General features: G+C 31.3%; 3 protein-coding genes and 1 pseudogene across 3 annotated transcripts; 3 read left to right on the plus strand and 1 right to left on the minus strand.

The window, feature by feature from the left end:
• Positions 1 to 627: 627 nt before the first annotated feature.
• LOC110659626 (60S ribosomal protein L7a-2) lies at positions 628 to 3,652 on the minus strand. The gene is made up of 7 exons (XM_021817600.2): positions 3,481 to 3,652; positions 2,707 to 2,754; positions 2,019 to 2,220; positions 1,654 to 1,823; positions 1,422 to 1,550; positions 1,206 to 1,298; positions 628 to 938 (listed from the first exon to the last, which is right to left on the minus strand). Exons 1-7 carry the CDS (start codon positions 3,481 to 3,483, stop codon positions 807 to 809), a joined length of 777 nt encoding a protein of 258 aa, XP_021673292.1. The 5' UTR covers positions 3,484 to 3,652; the 3' UTR covers positions 628 to 806.
• Positions 3,653 to 7,045: 3,393 nt separating this feature from the next.
• Positions 7,046 to 11,622, plus strand: LOC110659625 (transcription factor HHO5-like; annotated as a pseudogene).
• A 4,287-nt stretch (positions 11,623 to 15,909) lies between these two features.
• LOC131183174 (transcription factor HHO5-like) lies at positions 15,910 to 16,667 on the plus strand. Its single transcript, XM_058153405.1, has 2 exons — positions 15,910 to 16,247; positions 16,342 to 16,667. Exons 1-2 carry the CDS (start codon positions 16,034 to 16,036, stop codon positions 16,644 to 16,646), a joined length of 519 nt encoding a protein of 172 aa, XP_058009388.1. The 5' UTR covers positions 15,910 to 16,033; the 3' UTR covers positions 16,647 to 16,667.
• Positions 16,667 to 17,723, plus strand: LOC110659555 (transcription factor HRS1-like). Its single transcript, XM_021817510.2, has 3 exons — positions 16,667 to 16,924; positions 17,047 to 17,123; positions 17,285 to 17,723. The coding sequence occupies exons 1-3, from the start codon at positions 16,822 to 16,824 to the stop codon at positions 17,426 to 17,428; spliced, it is 324 nt and encodes a 107-aa protein (XP_021673202.2). The 5' UTR covers positions 16,667 to 16,821; the 3' UTR covers positions 17,429 to 17,723.
• The last annotated feature ends 4,517 nt before the right edge of the window (positions 17,724 to 22,240 follow it).

Genomic DNA, 22,240 nt, shown 5'->3' on the forward strand with positions numbered 1-22,240 from the left:
TCCCCCATGTGCATTATTTTATTCTACTTTTATCAATCTCAGGTTGGCCCGAAACTATCTCAATAGGTATGGAACTATAATCCAACCAATATTACTTCGAGAGACGACGCAAAATTGGCAAATAGGATTACACGATCGCGTATGACTCGACTGCATATGCATTAGTCACCTTTTTATTTTCACTCAAAAGGTCTATATTACACATCACAGTGACAACCCTCTATTTTTATTTTCACTCAAGTCCACATTGCAGAATTACAATCGACACGACAAAACAATCTAAACAGTTGAACTTTAACCTGTAGCCATCGGACAATATAAAGTTGGAAGAGAACAGTAAAATAAATAAAATTCAGTGATCTTAGAAGGGTGATTTTCTTAGTTTTCATATTTCTATTCAAATCTAGCAGTTGCACTTGCATACTTGCATCTCAAGATTACTACCCCAATCCCCATGTAGTTAGATACTAATTCCCCACCAAGCTCCATACATGACTGTTATCTGCTGATCATCTCAATAACAGATCTTGTTTATTTTATACTGCTAAACATCAATTTCTTAGTCTACGCTTCTTCCTTAATCAAATGCTCAAAAACCAAACAAAAAGCCCATTGTATCTGTTCTGATAAACGAAGAGCAGACTATAAATATTCATTCTCCCACAACATATCTAAATAAGATAAAATGGTTAAATATCTGAACTATTCCAAATGCAAAACTAGTACATTGCCATCAAAATCAACATGCAAATTCATCAGCTCTAGTTCCTTTATAATTATAACTCTCTTCACTACTACCTAGAATCTCAAGACATTCTCTGTGCAGCCTCCTTAGCTAAGAGCTTCTCTTTAGCTTTGGTCTTAGCCTGAGATTTGGAGCCCATGATGCCACCACCCCACCTCTTGCGGTGCTCATCAAACTTATCATTGAAATTGGCCTAAATTTAAACAAAGAAAACAAGAGTGAGAATTTGAGGGGCAAAAATCACAAATAGGCAGAATAGTGATGCTGTTCAAGAAACACTGGCTTCAAAATCAGGGCAACTTGCGCCATCCAATATAACAAAATTTGCAAAAAAACAAACCTTTAATTACAAGGATTGTTAAATATCAAATCAAAATATCATGACAAATGCCCTAAGGGCATCACATAAATAAATGATGTCTCTGTAGAATAGTGTCACCACAGATGTCCTATTTATTACCTTGACTGCCTCCAAAATCTTGCTAAATTCCAATTTATCTTCATTCTTAACAGATGTAAGGCACAAAGCTGCAGCTGTTTTCTTGTGAACAATCTGTTTTTTATCACAAAAATTCAGAAGATAACAAACTGTTAATTTTCCAAAAAGAAAAAAAAAAAACTAATTAAAAATTAAAAAAAGATCATTAAATGGATGGAGTAAGTGCAGAAAGCTCACCGCTCCAAGCCGCGATTTGCCCTTCACAATTGCATAAGGGACCTCCATTTTCCGGCACAAAGCAGGCAACCAAACAACAAGCTCAATTGGATCAACATCATGTGCAATAACCACTAATTGGGCCTTGTTCTGTATGGAGTTTATTTATAAGAAAAAAAAAATTATAACCTATATATGATGGATACCATAAGCAAGCAAGTGCTGATCATTCGATAGATGTTATAACAAATACCTGCTCAATAAGGTAAGTAACATGGTTAAGACCATACTTAACAACAATGGGTTTCTTTGATTCCACAGTTTTCCCCTCAGCTTCAGCCTGTGCCCTTTTAAGAAGCCTTTCCTTCTTAGCTGCCTTGTCCTCAGGTCTATATTTGAGAAATAATTTGAAGAGTTGTGTGGCTGTAACATAAAACAATAAGTCAGAAAAGTTGGTATCAGAAAAATCATCCACAGTATCAAGATATCATAATCATAATAATTTCATTAGAACACCACAATATTGACCATGTTTGCACACAATACTGATGTACCTTAACACACAATTACCGGCCAAGAAATAAAACAAAAGCTTCTGAGTTTCAATAGAAATCTTACCAAGGTTCTTGTCAAGTGTTTTTGTAAACTGGTTAACAGCAGGAGGAACCTTCAAACGTTGCTTCAGGATCCTCCTTTGCCTTTGAATACGAACAACATGAGGCCACTTGACAAACCTAGTCAAGTCCTTCTTTGGTGGCAGTGCACCACCAATTCCAAACTGTTTTGGTCGCTTCTCAAACAATGGGTTGACAACCTTCTCCTGCAATTATCAAGTGAATGAATTAGATTAGTTGTAATTGCAGAATAAAAAAGTATCAACCTACAAATTGAATAGAAGAATGAATTTATGCAGTAGAGATGGTCCGAAAGCTTTTGTTGAGTTTGTTTTGTTCTCTTTTAAGTGAGAAAAATAGAAAATCTAGTGCTAAAGATAAAGTTAACAAATAAAGCAAACGTTTATCAGCACTACAGAGATCAAAATGCAAACCAAAAAGGATCTCCACTAAAGAAAAAAAGCCTATTAAGCTCCAAATAAAGGTTAAAACAAAAATCAGGGGGAAAAAATAAAAAAGAGTGCAGTATCTAGATGAACCAATTATGCAGATGGAATTAAAGAATTTACAGATTGGGTCATACTGGGATAGGTTTAAACATTGCCATTTCCATAGATTTTCATAACTAGAGTGTGTGTGTGTTTGTGTGTGTATGTATATGTGTGTGCATCTGAGAGAGGCATGTCACTTACAGGTTTCTTCTTTGCCAATACTGGGGCCTTAACACCTCTTTTGGGAGCCTGTAACAAATATGATACTTTGAGATAAAACAAAACAGAAGGACAAAGAAAGTAAAGTAAAACAACTAAATGGAACTTCTATACAGTCATACAACTCAAAAGAGCAATACATGATGAAAAATTTCATCATAACTCCTATCGTTTGCTCAATGATTAATAAGTAAAATCTTGCATCCAGATTTCCAGTGTATACACATGCAACTATCCTATCAAGATAACCATTTCTTCAACTTCTCAAAATGCACAACACACACTGAGAGATCTCCAACAGGAAAATAAAAATGTAACCATTATTCCCACAATAATCCAACCTTTCTACCCTTACTAAAATTGTATGGTACTAACATGGAACTGCAGCTCCTCAAGCAAGTTATTGAAACCAAACAACTATAAGATGGCATCAGAATTCCATGTGGCACAATAAGCGGCAGAAGCCATCATATAATCCTTCTGCTACCTTAAAGGCTTGTTTTTCAAAAATGGGTTCCCACTTCCCACAAATCTTATCTACTAGACAGAACAAAACTACGCAGATGAGTAAAATAATCCAGTTTCCAATATCATAAAAATTCAATGATTCATCAGTAAAAAAGCATAAAAAAAAAAAATTAGAACAGAGAGTTACCAGATGGGAAACGAAGTTGAATCATTTTATACCAAATTTAATGTAAATTATACTACATTGGGTATGATATGGATATTCAAAAAGCCAAACGAACAACTTACCATGCGAGGGAAGATGCACAGAAAACCTAGCTGCCTTTGGAGGAAAGGGCGTGTGACAGAAGACGAGCAAAAGTGGTAGCTATCCAAGGGTTTTATTCCTGGACTGTCTTGACACAAACCCTAATTGTGTTTTGCAACTCAGGTCCCTCTTCTTTTACTTATTTTCTTTTTGTCCTTGATTGTTTTCATAAATTTAATTCTCTTTTTTTAACCCAATAATCAAAATTATATTTTCTTTATTTTGATAAATATTTAGCCCGAAATAGAAAAAAAATAAAATTTTTTTTCTAAAATCCCACAAAGATAGAAAGAAAAGTAAATTAAAATTATATTTTATATATTATTATTAAATATTTTATACAAATTTATTAAAAAAAACTTATAATATAAATTTTTTGAAAATATCAAAATAAAATTATTGATGAAACTTATCTCTCTTACAAAATAGAACGAAACATAGATTTCCTATTAATATATAAAAAAGAAATTGCCATCTCTAATTAATGATTGGTATGTCTTCACCATATGGTAATCAACATATAGATTATTTCTTTCAATTTTACACGTTTCAAAATTTAAAACAGATAACAAAACTACTGCTATGGAATCGAGGCTGTGTAATGACAAAACTATCGAGGGTCGACGATGGAGATCAACAGAGGAAGAGCATGGGTTAGGTGTGGTTAAGTGCGGAAGAGAATGGCGATGGTGTCACTGATGTGAAATCAGGGCACTATGCAAAGGGGAGTGGGTTGTGGGTGCTGCAAGGAAATGGGCGAGGAGGCAGTAATGCAATTGTGACGAAGGGAAATGACGTCGAGCTTGGCAGTGTGGAGAGCAACAAGACTGTGTGATGACAAGTATCGATGGGTGTGGAAGGTTGAGATTGAGTCCGTGTTGTGTTGTGAGATTAAAGATGTAAGAAAGAGGAAGGGAGTTGAGATAGGGGAGAAGAGATGATGGTAGGCGTCGGGGCTATGAATAGGAAGGTGGTGAGTAGGAAGGCATTGATGATCTCAGGGCCGGTGGCGATTTAGTTAAGAGGAACAGAGTGATGATCTCGGGATAGGAAGGCAGCGATGATCTTGGGGTATTCTGGTACATGTAAAAGAAATTAGACAAAAGTGATATTTTAATTACATTTAAATTTTTACGAAAAAAATGAAAAAAAATAAAAAAATATATAATTTATCTTTAAAAAGTGAAAAAAATTTATATGTTATTTATATTAAAATTATTTATATATTTTTTATATTATATAATATTAAAATTATAAATTTATTCTAATTAACTAATTTTATTGGAAATTTTTTTTAATTTTAATAAAATATTTAAATAATAAAAAAAATTAATTAATTATTTTTTATTTTTGTATTTTTCTACATAATTAATGAATTTATAAAGATTAATATAATTTAATAAAATTAACATAGTTTTACTAATAAGCATATCCACTATTTGTATTCCACAAAAAAATTTTATCCAAATAAAAAAAATAAATAAATTAAAGAATCCAAGTTTAATTCCGGAACAACTGAAGCAATACCGACGCCGCACAGCGCACACGCAAATAATAGCTGTGGGTATTACTGTTTTAGCTAGAAAATATTTATCTGGCAAGAGAGAAGGCCGAGAATGGCTAAGGAGCAGAGGATGAAGATGAGGACGTCGGGAACAAGAGAGAGGAGGCTGGGCATCGGCTGTTGGCACAGCGGCACTCACCATACCAAAAATTTTCACATTTTATTCTTATCATCGCCTTCTCGATTTATTTAATTCTCTGTCTCAATGACTCAAATCTTTTTCTCTCCTTTTCATTTATGAAAAAGCTATAATTATGGACAATGATAAAAGACAATGAAATAGAAATTAAATAACATATATATTGGGCTTTTTCTTTTCCTTCTGTGTGTAAGTGGTGGTTTATTGATTTGTAGAGCTTGAGGAAAAAGGAGCAAGAAGGCGGTCCTGTATTATTCCTAAATAACCCTTCAATTTAGAGGTAAATTTTCTTTTTGTGCTGAAAATTTTAATTTCTTTCAATTTTGTTGATGTTGTTGTTGTTGTTGTCTGGTTTAATTGTGATTAGTTTTTACTATTTTAGGCATCACACGAGATTTAAAAGGGAAACTTCAATAGCAATTCAAAGTGCAATTTTAGCATCATATAATTAAGCTTCAATACGAAGGTCAGCCCATCCCAAAGGATTAATGCAAGGCGGCTTCTTTTTATTTTTTTCATTATTTAGTGTATTGTTGTTAATAAGCATGGCCTGAAATAAAACTTTATGCTTTGTCACCATTTATACTCTTGCAGAATGTATAGTGCCATTTTATTTTCTTTGATCAAGCAATTTAGATTACCATTTATACTCTTGCAGAATGCCTTTTTTCTTAAGCAACTACACAACTGAACTATTGTTTTGCTTTGCTACATCTAGATAAGACTTGCTTTATTGTAGTTTTGACATTGATATTCTATGTTGTTTACTTGTTTGGAAACAAATTAATACCTATTAAAATAAATGATTTTCATCTTTTTGATATTAAGTAAAACAAAGATTAACATATTGTTATTTTCTTTTGTTAGCTGAAGCCTCTAAAAGAGCTCTAGAATCATTCCAAGATTTCAAAAGAAGTGGAAGTGGAAGAGGATGCTTATAAAAAAGAACAGCATGCTTGCTCATAATCACATTCTTATTATGAAATTTTGAGTTTGTAGCATTCAATTTAAGCATTCATTTATTTCTGTATTAAATATAAGTTAATTTTGATGGTTAATTGTTATTATTTGACAAAATCTATTATATATAATATAAATAGAGCACATCTTGTGGTTGTTGATTTGGATGAAGATTAATGCTGATAGTTTCCTCACCGATAACTGTGCCTTTATGCTCTGGAATGATGCATGGTTTGAAGCAATGAAGATTCCAAATCACTTCTTGAGGTATTCTCCCTTGTTTTTTTTTTTTTTTCTCTTTTTTATTAGTTTAATTGTTAAGAAATCAATCAAATAATGGCAGATGCTAACTTATGAAACTTCCTTTGTTGTACATTGTGCATTAACCTTGCAAATTGCAATTAAATTACTGTTTCGTGCTTCTTGCAGTTACTTTTTTTCCTTTTAACCTAGTGCCCAAAAATCCCCTATCATGCCAATGGCACTACCATTGAAGGATTCACCAAGGGGATGCTCAATATTTCATTGAGAATAAGAAAAGTAATAAAAGCTTGAAACATGTGAAAAGAAACATGGTAAACTTTGTTTTTAATCTTATTTTTATTTTGAATGTGTTTTCATTTTGGAATTTGTGTTGGAATTAATCACCGAGTAAAATCAATGAATGGTATTTAAATGTGTTATCTGCTCATTTTAGTGAGGTTGTATTGAAATATGAATTTTTTTTCTGCCAAGCTGAGAAACAATTGACAAGAAAAGAAGGGGTAGACCTAAATTGACTTGGAGGAAAGTAGTACAATATGACCTACAACATGACCTAGAAGTATTACACATTTCCGAGGATTTAATCCAAAATCATTTAAAATGGAGAAAGAGAATCCATATTTAATGTGAATCTTTTTGTGTGTGGTACTAATAATGGAAGGAAAAATAGAACATAAATATATAGTGAGATAGGGAGAGAGAATATGGTAATGTCAAAGTAGAAGTTGGAGGAGGATGTTGTGGAGGTAAAACAGAAGTAGTACAGTAGGTTTTGCTGTCAAGGATTAAAATGAAACTTGAGGGTGAGAATAAAATTGAGATGGGATCGAGTCATAATGGTATGTTGTTGGGAAATGACTAGGAAGTGGTGCTCGGTCTTGAGGAAAACAGGGTGAAGATCAAGGTGGAGAAAGAAAATGACTCAGTTGTATATATTGATATTTATATCATATCTAAAGCAAGAATAAAGATTGTTAATGTGAAACATAAACACACAACAAAATCTCAAGCATAACCTGTGTGAAGCACAGGCATCATAAGTAGTTTTAATTGAAAAAGAAAAGAAATATAGATGGACTTGAAATGTTGTTGCCTTTTTTCTTTTTTGTCATAATTGATAGGTTAGTTAATATCATGATTGCATCACCAAAATGGGTAGACACGTTAACTGTCTTCCATTGTGTAACAATTTCTTCACTATGACATCCAAACTTTTATTCTTATCCCTTTCTCAAAAGACTTCGTGACTATATTAAAATGCTTTTTCAAAGTATACATGTACACACACTTACCTTATTTAAGTTTTAGATTTGTAAGTTGAAGTGTCAAATTTTGTATTATGTATGTACTTAGTAAAAATTTTTTTTATAGTAAATGCATTGATGTAAATATTATAAATACTTTTATTTATATAAGTAAAAGGTTTTATCTTGGGAAGTATGCAGAGTTTTCCACACATTTCTATGTGAAAATCTAACCTAACAAAAGTTTTTCTTACTGTTCTCTTGCTTAGGCGCTTAGCCAGGTATTTCTTATTTTACAAAAAAAAAGGCACGTAGGCTCTTGTACACCTTTGGCAGAAAATATTGCCTTCATAACATTTGGATGACTTCCATTGCCTTTAATTATGTTGGAGCCAAAACATTGTGTATCTTTGCAGATGAGGCAATAAGATGTAAATATTTGTAAATTTCAATAAGACAGACTTGAATTTCAACATTTCGGATTATCTCTGAGTTGTATAGTGTGAAACCAACATGTTATTCATTTTTTTATGTAATTTTGATATTTTTGGTGTTGGGATAACCTTTGATCTTCTTTCCTGATTAATTGTTATTCTTTCTTTCTTTGGCTCTTTCAATTCTTTACTTACTTTCATCTTTGGTTATGCTGAACTGGTTATCAGATTCCCCTTTTTAATTCTCCTGTAGTTTAATTTCTTGCCGTAATTATCTTTTTTTTTTTTTCGTGTGTTCTTTTATTTCCTTTCCCCCTTTCTTAACCAAACTGTCTTCTTCTCCCTTTTCTATTTTCTTTGTTTTCTTCTTTCCTTTTCTACTGATATATCAAAATCTTCTTTTTTTTCCTTTATGTATTTCCTTCTCATTTGATTATCGTGGTATATCACACTTTTCTTCTACCTATCTCTCCATGTGCAGTATCTCATCTAATCACCTTGCTTTTTAATCTTAGAGATACTAAAATTACGTTTTAAAATTTTTGTTTTCACCTACCTAGTTACTTTTGAAAAGAATATTAAAATACTTAATTGTGAAGTCATATAATTTGCACTTATTAAATGCATAGAAAGCAAAAACATCAATACTAATCCTAAGGAGATTCGTAAGAAAAGAAAATGTCTTTAACACAATATAGGCTATTGATGTAGGAAATCCTAGAGACTTTAGGACTACCTGTTTTAGGAAAAATATAGGAAGAAGTTTATTTTATTTAGAAGTGTTTTATTTAAAATTTTATTTGATTTGTGATTCCTAATTAGAATTGGAATTAGAGTTCCTAATCCTAACGTGATTAGGGTTGTTGAATCTCTATAAATAGGCCTAGGATCTCCATATATTTTGTAGATTATACATGATGATTGATGTTGCTTTGAGCTATATGAATAGAGAATGTGTTTCTCTCCAATTTGAGAATTTGTTTCCTACTTTCTAATTCCCCAATACCCTATTGGTTCTACATACGAGGTATGCTTTGCACTTTCATAACTCTCATTATATTAATAAAGAAAACTCCCACTACATTGGTGGATGGGGGGTTTTGGACCCCAAATCCCCCACTTTCTACACCCTTTTAAGGATGTGAGGATTCCAACCAAGTTAGACATGTTTGGTAATACTATAACTTTCTTTATTATAGGAACTATTCGATTCTACATATAAATATTTCAAGAAATCAAACCAGATTCAAATTTGAAAAGGGTCCACATACCACCGACAACAAATGAGATATACGTGTTATGCAGTGACTGAAGAAATTATGGGTGCATTAACTCTCAGTTTCCACGTTTTACTTTAACTTCTTATTTTATTTTAATATATTTTAGATGTCAAAATGTGATAGAATGCATGAGGAATCCGGCATATGTAATCTAATTTGTCGTTTGGTGTACCAAGAAACTATTTTTCAATATATACCAGTTTCTGGTTGTTTTCTTTTCTCCTCTTTTTAATATTGTTGCTCTTGTACATAACTCCCAAACTAGGGTCTCCTACATTTACATATATAGCCTTCTATTTAGGCTTCGCAAAAACAAGCAAAGATAGGTTTTTTAAATAGTGAAGTTTTTTACTCAAATTAGTGATGGCTTCTTCTGGTCCCTGTGAGTTTGGCTTGGGTCACAAACTGTCCTATGTGCCCAAAAGTCTTCCCAACGTGGTAAAAGATTTATCAGATAGTGAAAGCAATGAGGTTAAGCTATTGTTATTGAATGATTACATTCTCAAGTGTCAAGAAGAAATGATTTTTGCTGGAGTTTTTAAGCAAGAACTTCCTCAGTGCAGGCTGCTGCTAATGGATAGTTGGTCTTTTTCTTTTTTCGCTGAGTTTACTTTCTTCTTTTTTCTCCTTTATACAGAAATTTGTTTATCTTATAATTAGTATTTTACAAGAAAAAGGACAAATTTGTTGATGGATTTATCCTTCTTTTTAATTGATTATTTTTTACTCTAGGATATGTATCAAGCGTAGATGTTTAAAGATTTAGTTTTGATAAATGCAGCAATTGAGGCATTGAAAGAGGAAATGAGGAAATTAATGATGGCAATGAGGCTTGAACCCTGAGGTCTACAGGGGATGTTTTAGCAACAAAGAAGAGGGGCTGTGAGGAGCAGCAAAGGTTGGACCTAAATAACCTGTGTTCTGATCAGTGGAGTAATATTCCTACTCATCATCATCATAACAAGAGGCAAAAATGTGGTGGTAGTTTATCAATTGATCCTTCTCCAAGTATGGTGGTAAATGTGAGTACTGGAAAAAAATCATGGATCTGTGAGTTATAATATGAAGCCATTAACGCAATGTATTTGCAGAATCAACCGGAGATCATGGACACCAGAGCTTCGTGCTAGGTTTGTGGTGGCTCTTCATCTGCTAGGTGGCCCTGAAGGTTGCTTAATTTCTTCTTGATTTTATTTTTTTATATCAGGAATTCCCAATTAATTATCAGTTTTCTTCTTTTAAGACATTAATTTGATGATCAGCTCATTGCATGGATACCTCTTGCCTCTCGTCTCGTATCTGATTTTTCTTCTTTTTTTTTGGATATTTTGTCCATTTTGTGCATGCAGTGGCTACACCAAAGCAAATAAGAGACCATATGCAGGTTAAAGGGCTAACCACTGATCAAGTGAAAAGTCATTTGCAGGTTTCTAATTTCTTTGTTTCCTCACAAGTTTACAATTACTCATTTTTTCTCACAGAAAATTGCAAATATTTGATTATCAATTATGTGTCGGTCTTATTTCTTTCCTTTTTTCTTTCCTTTAAAAAATTGTTTAAAATTATCAATTTTAAATGAATTGATTTCCCAAGTTCATTTCTATTGTTGACTCAGATAAAAAGAATAAATAAAATAAAAAAAATATTGTTTATTTGAACACTTGTAGCTCAAGCGATTATTAATTAGGATGGATATATTTGCAATCCTTGGGATTTAGTAGTCTATCCTATTCCTATAGTTTTGGAATTATCATAATAAGCTTATTGCTTTTTTAAAACCACAACATTCAACACTTGCTAAATTAAATTTGGAAAAACTCACTGGTTATGTTGATCATTACTGTTAATTTCAGTCCTTTTTCCGTCTTCAATTAATCTAGAGGTGAAAGATAATCTTGTGTCTGCTTAATTGATCAAATACTACCGAAGTATAGGATGAACTGGAGGAGTTCACCAGAGAATGCGACTGATCCCTTGCGAAAATCAAAGTTGTTCTGCAGTGATCTACCAAGACCACCAAGTGCAGCAGCTGGTGGCATCAACATGGAAGAAATCAATTAATTGAATACCCTGCAGAGAGAGCTATATATATTGCCAAATCCAAGGTGTCCAATGCAAATAAATATAAACTGTTTCAACTTATGAACCTTCAGAGAAGCTTAACTTATGTGTAGTTTCAGTACAGATATAGCTAAGACTTTGTTCTCTTGTATGCATGTATTGCAGTGTCTTTTATGATCCTCTTTGCATGTATAATAAGTTGCATGTTTTCCATAAAACAGCTAGATAGAATTATCTATAAATTCTCCATAGTCATTGAAGTTCAAACTCATTTGCTGTTGAATAAAATTTCCTTTCATCCACTTCAAAAAATTTGAATTTACATTTATTTTAGTAAAAAATTAATCAAACCATATACATACATTTATCTGTGTGATTTTAGAATATGCATGCAATGGATGGAGGCTTCCCAATATAGATGTGAGTTAGACTCTTACGATGTCAAGACTACTAAGACTAGGCCTGACAGACACTAGGCCCCGGAGACTACTCTTTAACTAACTATTAATCTAACTCTAAGGCTATAACTAACTCTTAGCTACTAATTAAAAAATTATTAAAAAGGATAACTAAAAAATCAAAAAAAACAAGGAAAACGAAAAATAACCAATAACAAAAACAATAAAAATAAACAACTCAACATCAATAAATAACAATAAATCATCAAAATAATAATAATAATCACATATCATCACTCAATAATCATCCATTCATCAATATAATAATATCATAATAATAAATCACATAAAATAAAAATAAAAATTAAAAAAAAAAAAAATAAAATAATAAATTAAATAATTAAAAAAATATATAATAAAAAATAATAATAAAAAATAAAAATAAAAAATAAAAATAAAAAAAAAAAAAAAAAAAATATTAAAAAAAAAAAAAAAAAAAACACAAATTTAAAGAAAACAAAAAAAAACGATATATAAAAAAAAAAAAAAAAAAAAAAAAAAAAAAAAATAAAAATAATATAAATAATATAACTATAAAATTCTAAAACTAAAAAAACAACAATACAAAACATCAAAACAACAACATTACAACATCACAACAACAACAACAACATCACATCATACATCACAACCATATCAATCACATCCAATCAGTATCAATTCACTCATACAACTCTCATCAAAACCAACACTCCAAAAAAATCTCAAACAATCACACTCGCTCTCAAAACTTACTCCAGTCAACTCACGTCACTCACCCTCTACCCACCTCAAATGACCAATTAGTCCACACTCCAGCACATCACACACCATCCACCCCACACACATCCCACATCACACCACACCACCATCCCACACAACATCCCACGCACACACACACAAACATCAACAACAATAATACAACATAAATACAACATGCACATAAATATATACATAATATATGCATAATATAATAATATATATGCATATATATATATATATATAATAATATTAAAATATAATAAAAAATTATTAATAAATAAATTTAAATTAATTTTCAAATTCAAAAAAGAAAAAAGAATATTACATTTCACAAACAATCATTTAATAAAACATTTAAACAATACAAATACAAAAATACAAATAAAAAAAAAAAAAAAAAAAAAAAAAAAAAAAACAAAAAAAAAAGTCTCTAGACAACCAACAAAAAAAAAAACGCAAAAAAATAAAAAAAACTATCAACATCATCATCACAATCCATCCATCATCTCTCATATCATCATCAATCATCATCAATCACAAATCATCAATCCATCAAATCAAAAAATTTTCATTTTCATTTTTATAATTATCATTTTTCAAAAAAAAAAAAACAAAAAAAAAAAAAAAAAAAAAAATTATTAATTTTAAAAATATTAAAAAAAAAATAAAAAAAAAAAATATTTAAATTTATTTTTTTTATTTTTTTTTTTTTTTTTTTTTTTTTTTTATAAAAAAAAAAAAAAACAAAAAAAAAAAATTAACTTTTCGACTGGGACTTTCGCCGAGACTCGGGGGGCGTCGGAAAGGGCCGTGGGGCCCAAGCGGCGGCGAACCGGTCGCCCCGTTTCCGGAATTGCGCGAATTGAATCAAAAAAAATCGCGGCCGAAAAATCGCGAGGAAAAGAAGCGAAATTTCCCATAACCGATACATTACATATTTTTTTATTTTTTTTTTAAAATTAAAAAAAAAAAAAAAAAAAAAAAAAAAAAAAAAAAAAAAAAAAAAAAAAAAAAAAAAAAAAAAAATAAAAAAAAAAAAAAACGGCTCGGCGAAATGCTCTTGGCGCTCGTGGGTGCTTTTGGTTTTCTTTTTTGAAAAAAAAAAAAAAAAAAAAAAAAAAAAAAAAAAAAAAAAAAAAAAAAAAAAAAAAAAAAAAAAAAAAAATTTTTTGATTTTGCTCTTTGAAATGTTTTGGTATTGATGAAATGAGAAGAGTAGAAGACCCCCGATTTTAGACGGTCGGCCGGTTCGTGGCGGGCGAATCGCGGCGAGGCGGAGAGAGGAGAGAGAGAGAGAGAGAAGAAAGAAGAAGAGAAGAGAGAAGAGAGAGAAAAAAGAAGAAAAAAAAAGAAAGGTTCGATTCGATCGATCGTCCGATCGATCCTATTCATCGATTCGTTCGAAAAAAAAAAATTTTTTTTTTTTTTTTTTCGGGCCGAAAAAAAAAAAAAAAAAAAAAAAAAAAAAAAAAAAAAAAAAAAAAAAAGTGAACTAAATATATTTTTTTTTTTTTTTGTGGTCTTTTTTTTAAATTTTTAAAAAAATCAAAGTTTATATTTTCGAAAAATCGAACCCGATTTTTAAAATCCGAAAAATCTCAAAAAAATTCCTAAAATTTAAATAAAATTAAAATATCAAAAATACTCATAAATAATAAAATTTGGGGTGTTACAACTCTATACTTTTCATTCCTTTAATTTAAAAAAAAAAAAAATATTAGGTAAAAAAATAGATGGGTGATTAAATAAAATTTCGCTTTAAATTTTATTTCAATTGATGATTAAAATTTCAAATAAAATTTACTCAAAAAGGGGGAAAACAGTGTGCTGTAGAGTAATGCAATCCAATGTACTAAAATGTCTTGATAATAATTAAGTTTGGAGTAAATGAGCATGAAATTAATCAAGTACATTTGTCAATCATAGGGAAAAATAATAAACAGTAATTAGAGTTTGAAGGAACACTCGTCGTGGTTCTTTTGGAAGGGGAATCTGAATTCTTGTTAGAAGGAGAAGGAGAAGATAGGGATGAACAGACACAGACCTTCAAAATAAAACCTCTAGGGGACAATTTACGCACCAAGGGATGCAAAACGTGGCTGAATATTCCTGCCCTAATTTTCATCTTCACCAATAATGACAAGAAAGTGATGTATTCCTTCACGTCAAATGCGTGCCAATGCTATGCTTCTCCTTCTCCATACCATTTTCCATTTTATTTTTATTTTTTAATTTCTCAAATAAATGAAATTTCTTCTTTTTTATTTTTCGATTACAGGTGTAAGTTAAAAAGATTTTTACAGTATCATAATTTTAGATAAATTCTAATCCCCTTCCTCTTTAAAATTTTTTATTATATAAAAATTAAAAATTAATTATGCTCTTTATTTATTTACTGTAAACTCAAGTTATATTTGGAATTTTATCTGGAATTTTTTTATTTAGATCAATAAAACAAGTGTATGGTGAGACCATTCATTTTACAAGTGAATTTTTTTTTATATTTTGTAATTTTTTATAATTGCTTTTTGGAATATGAAGTGAAATTCTTGCACATATTATAAGCATGACTTTTATTATTAATTTGCCTCAAAATAACATAAAAATTAATAAATATTTTTAGAAAATTGAAAAAACTAAAATGGAAATTCACAAATTATTAATTGAGGATCTGCGACATAATCTAAGGGCAGCAACGTTTACGTGATGACTTTAGAACATTTGATAAGCAATTAAGTATTAAACCATAAAAAAAAATTGCTGCAAAGTGTTAACCGGCAACCCAGAAAATATTGAAGTGAAGAAACAAGAACATGGGCTGCTTAATCTTGCACAAGGATTTCTTGCTAAGTCAAAACTATGGACTCATGGAACAGTGGATGGACCTGCTCTTTGAAGGAAAACAGTGGGATCAAAAGTTATTCCTTGTAAGGAGATGTGATTCTTCTTGCTGCCATGCATGGTGGAAAGATGCAATTTTGCACATAGAACCTGTTATTTAGGGATTAAAATGGAGTGCAGTAATTTAATTCATTGCCTTATTTCTTGACATTTACCGACTAGACTGGAAAAACAAACACATCAGAGGAAATCAGGTTTGCATTGCCTGGATAGTAATTACTACTATTACTGTTTATTAACGTCAGCGAGCTCAACTGCAATGGAAAAAGGCCCAAAAAAAAAAAAAAAAAAAGAAGAGAATTCTTTACATGGGATTTGCAAATATATATATATATATATATACACACACACCACTTTTTTGAATCCTGGATTCGATCCTTTCACCTCTCTTTTCACTCTATATAAGTCCAAGCAGAAATTCTCCACCTCTGTCCATAGTGTTCAAACTTTTGCAGACACAAAGAAGAATAGGACTTTTTGAAGAGAAAATGGGTTCTTCTCTAGAGCTGAGTTTGAGTCTAAAACCCTCTCATTGTGGCCCCAAAACGATAGCTAACTTATTGAAAGATGTATCCAAGATTGGTAACTTGTCAGATAGGTTGACGGTGTTGAATGATTATCTTCACAAGCATCAGGCAGAATTGTATAGGATTCAGGCCTTTAAACATCAACTTCCTCAGTGCATACTTCTCCTGAAGGATGGTCTGCTTTTTTATTATTATAGTATATCATTTCTTTCCTTGTTATTCTTTGACCGATGTCTTATGCTTTTTATTTATTTATAATTTGGCCGCAGCCGTTGAAAGATTGAAGGAGGAGGTCATGAAAATAAAAAGGAACATAAGGTTTGGGGCCAGTGAGCCTCTAATGGAGTTTTCGTCAACGGAGAGAACCTACAAAAACATGCGGAGGGATACCTTTGATAAGTATTGCAGAGAAGAGAAAAATGACTTTATGAGCTCTTCTTCTCAGATTTATGAGCTTAATCATTGTGACAAGAAGCAGAAACCAATACTGGACTCTTGTCCTTTCCAGGTACAACCCTTAAGCACCAAAATTTTGTTGCAACTTTGGATATTTAGTGAAATAAAAGCAAATTAAATTGTTTACAAAATCTTTTTAGCCATGCAAGTCTGATGGGATTTTTACATTGAAGTTGTCTTCAACTACACCGGAGCTGGCAGTTCTGAAGTGTCCTGGTCAGGAGCTCGCAAAAGGCTTAGGTTATGACAGATTGAACCAGAGTGTGAATGATCAACCTCTTCAGTCCAAGCCAATGATGACAAATCCTGCAGGAGGGAAACAATACAGAAGATCCTGGACATCAGAGCTTCATGCCAGGTTTGTGGAGGCTCTGGCATATCTTGGAGGTCCTGAAGGTTAGTGTTAAGTGCTAGTGCTAGCGTGTTTAAAAGAAATCAAGCATTATTTGAATTTATTGTAGGTAGAATTTTAATCATGGAAAATAAAACAATTTTTTAATGTGATATTTTTTGAGCAGTTGCTACCCCGAAGCAGATAAGAGATGTCATGAAGGTTGAAGGGCTCACAAATGATCAAGTAAAGAGCCATTTGCAGGTAATGAAGGTTGATTTTTGAATAATTTATGGGAACTGAATTTAATATGCAAATCTGAGACCTATTCTTATTTTCATAGGAAGGCATTTGAGGCGCATATGTACCTTTTTTTTTTCTAATTTTTGACCAGGAAATGATTGAGTTATTGTAACTAATTTCAGAAGTATCGGCTTCACATTAGAAGAGCTCAAGCAGCCAATGTAAATCTTCTAGAATGTGTGGAAAAGCTTCAGGAACCATGGACATCAGAGTTCTACTACATTGGAATGCAACCCTTCCCAAGGGATCCTGTTCAAAAGTACTAGTTTCATATTGGTCTTTGGTGGCAACAAGTTGCAACTTAAAATGAAGGCAACGGGAAATCATATTAGGGTGTTGTCCGTAAACAAGGGTACCACATAGATGTTCTCAACAAGCCTTTTTTTGGTTGATTATGGTAATGGTCTGCTTTATGTAATGCTGTTTTAGAGCTTGGTAAGGTAAAGTAAGGTTTAGTAAAGTAAGATATGGTAAGATAAAATATAGTAAGGTAAGGTAATAGTTTGTTTTATGTTTGGGAAGAAGGTAAAGTAAAGTGAGGTAAATGAATGTTTAATTATATTGCTTTATTTGGAGGTAAGATATTGAAAAGTAAGGTTAAATATGAATGTTACAAGTATATCTTTTTTATAAAACAATTAAACATAAAAATAAGAAAGGGGTAATTTTAAATTTTTAAAAATTAAAGAATGATAATATAGGAACATAAAAACTAACCCTTTCAACCCACCAAATCGGTGGGTTGGAAAATGGAAAGATTTAAAACCCCCCAAATAACAAGCAAAAAAATATTCCTCTTAGATACACTCATTCTAAACAATCTGTTGAGTGCAACTAATAGCTGATAGATACCCAAACAGGTGAACTAGCGTATTTAGTAAATTAAAAAAAAAAATGGCTTGTCACGACCCAACTTATAGGCCGGACTGGCATTAGGACCTGTGCTAGCCTAAAGTCCCCGAGACCCGTAGTAAGCCTAACTATTTTTCAACTCATGACTAGGTCCACAATTTAGGCCCAATATGCATATAAAATAATTTAAATTAAACTATTATAATTTTATTTCGGGCCTAGCCCAGTAATTATCAGAAACTAAAATTAGGGGAGCCCAGCTCAACCCTATTACCTCATTTACAACTATTTAAAACTCATAAAAATTTTTCATTTGTTGATATAAAAACATAAATTCATGCAGTCCTTGATAGGCTTAATGCTACTACTAGCACATGCGGAGTCCTAAATTATAAATTTGAAGAATAATAATACAATTAAGTAATCTTTTCATAACCTGCGAGGAAAGGGACAGGTTCTTCTGAAAAAGGTCTCCTCCTGTAGCCTGGAAAAATATGGTGAACAGAAGTGAGTGTTTGACTCAGAGAGTAAAATATCAATTTTAACCATAATCTCTATAGTTATCTAAAGTTAATGCACCCTGTAGAGTGAAATGCAACATCGTTAGTATTTTCACATCATAACAGTAAAAAGGTAATCTAGAGCACTCACACACCTTATCAAACAATACATATATGGGAGCTAATCCCCTATACAGCCCTCTTAGTCCAACCTGTGCCAGCGAAGAACTCAAGTCGGACTTTCACTTAATAAACCAAATCAGGGTCCTAGCGAAGAACTCAAGCTGTGTCTACCCCGAAGGACCGGGTCCCAGCGAAGATCTCAAGCCATGTCCACCCGTCCTGTTCATAGCCAACACTATACCACAAGCACGCCAACTCACGCACACTGCTCCAAATTAACACAACAACATCCATGACACTTTAAGAATTATGAATGCAACATAAAACGTGCATAGTATTTAACTACATAAATACATAATTATAAGTGATGCATGGGCATGCTTGAACATATAATAATATTGAAATTACAATTAAAATTAATATTTTACTCACAGTACACCGATGACTATTGTGGCTGCTGGATGGAGGAAAATAGCTGACATCGATCACCTAATAATTAAATTATAAATTTTTAGCACTAAGTCAAAATGAAACTCTAAAGAGGCAACAGACAGCCTAATTCATGCCGAAAATCTGGCAGAATTTTTCATATACCTAGGACCTACCCAACCTGCAAAATGCTTCAAAATACACTTCTATATCTGCCAATCACACAATCACAACACAAGGCCCCTCATGGGCCCACCCAAACAGTCAACAACCACAATTTGAAAAATTATAATTTAGCCCCTATAACTAGCCCTTTTCCAAAAACTACCTAAACGAGCTCTAAAAATTTTAAAATTTTGTCCCGCAGTCCTTAATAATATTATAAGGCTATTGCAAAAGGAATTGTAATTTTCTAATCACCCATGAATATTTTACTCAAAAATATTACTCAATTTCATAAGTTTCCAACAGCTAACATATTCTTAATTCAACCCAATTCAATATTCACATATTTAAACCTCCATTCTCAAGTTTCAACCAATCATATAAAATTTAAATATCATAATTTCAAATAATCTTATATGTTCATATGCTAAAAATCTAACTAAAATCCATCTATATTTTTCAAAAATATTCTACAATCACTCAAAAATTCAACAAATACCATAGAATATCTCCAAATAATTTTACTTTCATCATATATTTTTCTTAAAATTTTTCTCCAATTTTTTCTGTTTAAGAAACGCTGTATTTATGCTCCACAGACAGAGAAATAATGAAAATAATTTTACCCGAAGTTTATCTGTGTCTCAAAAATTTCAAAAATTTATGAGGGAGCCTCTGGAAGTTGAATCATCTTCAAAGTCCACCGGAGCCACCGCCTAAACCATCGTGCATGGTGGTCGGACGCCGGCCGCCGGCGACATTTGCTGGATTTGATCATACCATCATGTTCCTCTCCTCTCCCTCAGTTCATAGGTGGTTTCGGATCGTCAATCTAACGGTCAGATCGTCCTAGATCTAACCCAAAAGCTTAAAAAACCCAAAACTTCTCTCCTCCATATCTCACTCATCTGACCTCCATTTGCTGCAAAATTGGTATCAAAAGAAAGCTCTCAGAACAAGCTTTCCAACGCCACCTGAATCGCCTCGATCGGACATCGGATGAAGCCGAAATCAAGCCGAAAAGTCGTTGCCCACTGTGCGCAAGTTTCTCTCTTCTCCCTCTCTTGCCGCCGTTTCTGGTGGTTCTGGCAGCCGCTGGATGGTTGCCAGAGTTGTGCCATGTTGGTGGGCATCGCCGCAGTGGTGGTTCACCGGAAAAAGAGGGGAAGAGGTAGGGAGAGGTGATAGAAAGTGAGTGAAGGAGGTGAAAAGGGGGAGGGGGGTTGCGCTGTGAAAATTTTCTGGGGTTTTTTTTTTTTTTTACAAAGCTGATAACTAATGGGTAACTGATATGATACCTATCAGCTGTAGTTTGTATTAATTTTATTTTTAGAGCTATTTCTCATCGGCTGATAGCTGATTTGATTTTATTTTTTATTTTGATCATATTATCCTTTTTTATTTAATTAAAAAATTAATATTATTAATACTTTTGTTTTTTTATTCATAATTCTAACATTTTAATTAACACATTTCAACTTAGTTAAAATATTTTTTTATTAATAACATAAAATATAAAATATTTATTTATATCTAAAAACTTAAAATTAATTATAAGTTTTTTTTATCAACAATAACAATTACTTTATTATTTTATCTATATTTTTAAAATTATTTAATTATTTTTTAAAAAATTTTAATTATTTTCTTATTTCAATAATAAAATAAATGATATAATATAATAAATTAATAATTATTTATTTATTTTAATAATATAATAAATGATATAATATATTAATTTAATAATTGTATATTTAATTTAATAATAAATAAATAATATAATATAATAAATTTATAATTTTATATTTATGTCAATAATAAAATAAATTATATAATATATACCCTTATTAGTCATTTCACATATCAACAGCAACAGTTAAATATAATTTTATCAAACACTTAACATAAATCAGCTATCAGCTATCAGTTAACAGTAACAGTTATCAGCTAACGGTTATCATTTATATTTAACAGTTAAATTAAACATGCCCTAATATATCTCCTAAACTCTTATTTTATTTTATCCCGAAAATCCCTCCATCCAAACAAGGTGACATGGCATTTGGTGGAGGGGAATACAATATCACTATAAATAATGTATCTTTTCCAAGGAATATGGTTCCTGCATTTTTTTTTAAAAGCAAATCACATTATTGACAATTAAAATCCAAAAAAAAAACATAATATGAGAACATCCAATTAACCTAGGTCATTAAGCTTACTTAAATACACCCGACATAGAATGAATCAAGTGAAAAAACCTGAAAAATGCAGTACAAGAGGCGGGTCAGAATGGCAATATTTTGCTAAGCCCACGTATGTTTGGGCATCAATTTTTGTGTTTTCTTTATTAAAAATAATTTTCCTATATTAATATCTTGATTACTTATAAATTTGGAAAATTAATTAACATTTTTATACATTCAGCTTGTATCAATTTCTATCAAATGCACAATAATAATTTTTGTCTACTATTCAAGTTTATAATTTATAATATAAAACTATATAACATAATAAAAATATAATATTCTATTATAAAACATATTTCTAATTATTTAAATGATAATTCTATATTTATTAAAATATGTCATTGTGTTGTAAAAAATTATATCATTCTAATATTTCTTTTTCCCTTGTTTTTGTAGAAAATATATAATTTTTAATTTTTAAAATTTTTATCAAATTTTATTATTCAATTCTGGATTCATAAAATAAAGATTCTGATTCTCGATTCAACAATATATGCTTTAGGCCATTAACCAAATGATTACAATTGATTCCATCATAGCCATGAATGTGATTTTGCCAAGTCCTATTCTTTCTCAGGCTTTTTCATTTAGATTTAGGTTAGAAAACAAATGCAAATTATCTCCAGGTAAATATAGCAGAAGCTGTTAAACAATTGTTTATAAACTTGCTGTCATTATTATTTCTTGTTGCTGTTAGACTGCTATGTACACAATGACTCTTAACCACTGAATCAGAAGACTGCCATATACAATCATACAT

The sequence above is a fragment of the Hevea brasiliensis genome, chromosome 9 (assembly GCF_030052815.1).
Source record: "Hevea brasiliensis isolate MT/VB/25A 57/8 chromosome 9, ASM3005281v1, whole genome shotgun sequence".
Taxonomy (NCBI): domain Eukaryota; kingdom Viridiplantae; phylum Streptophyta; class Magnoliopsida; order Malpighiales; family Euphorbiaceae; genus Hevea; species Hevea brasiliensis.

Bases quoted from the DNA above. Each gene is read 5' to 3' on its own strand.
- LOC131183174 (XM_058153405.1), top strand. From the start codon at position 16,034: ATGGGTTCTTCTCTAGAGCTGAGTTTGAGTCTAAAACCCTCTCATTGT. The intron at 16,248-16,341 runs GTCTGCTTTTTT...ATTTGGCCGCAG, and splicing joins CATACTTCTCCTGAAGGATG to CCGTTGAAAGATTGAAGGAG.
- LOC110659555 (XM_021817510.2), top strand. From the start codon at position 16,822: ATGATGACAAATCCTGCAGGAGGGAAACAATACAGAAGATCCTGGACA. The intron at 16,925-17,046 runs GTTAGTGTTAAG...TTTTTTGAGCAG, and splicing joins ATATCTTGGAGGTCCTGAAG to TTGCTACCCCGAAGCAGATA. The intron at 17,124-17,284 runs GTAATGAAGGTT...AACTAATTTCAG, and splicing joins AAGTAAAGAGCCATTTGCAG to AAGTATCGGCTTCACATTAG.
- LOC110659626 (XM_021817600.2), bottom strand. The intron at 2,221-2,706 runs GTAAGTGACATG...TGATAATTGCAG, and splicing joins TATTGGCAAAGAAGAAACCT to GAGAAGGTTGTCAACCCATT. The intron at 1,299-1,421 runs GTGAGCTTTCTG...GATAAAAAACAG, and splicing joins GCAAATCGCGGCTTGGAGCG to ATTGTTCACAAGAAAACAGC.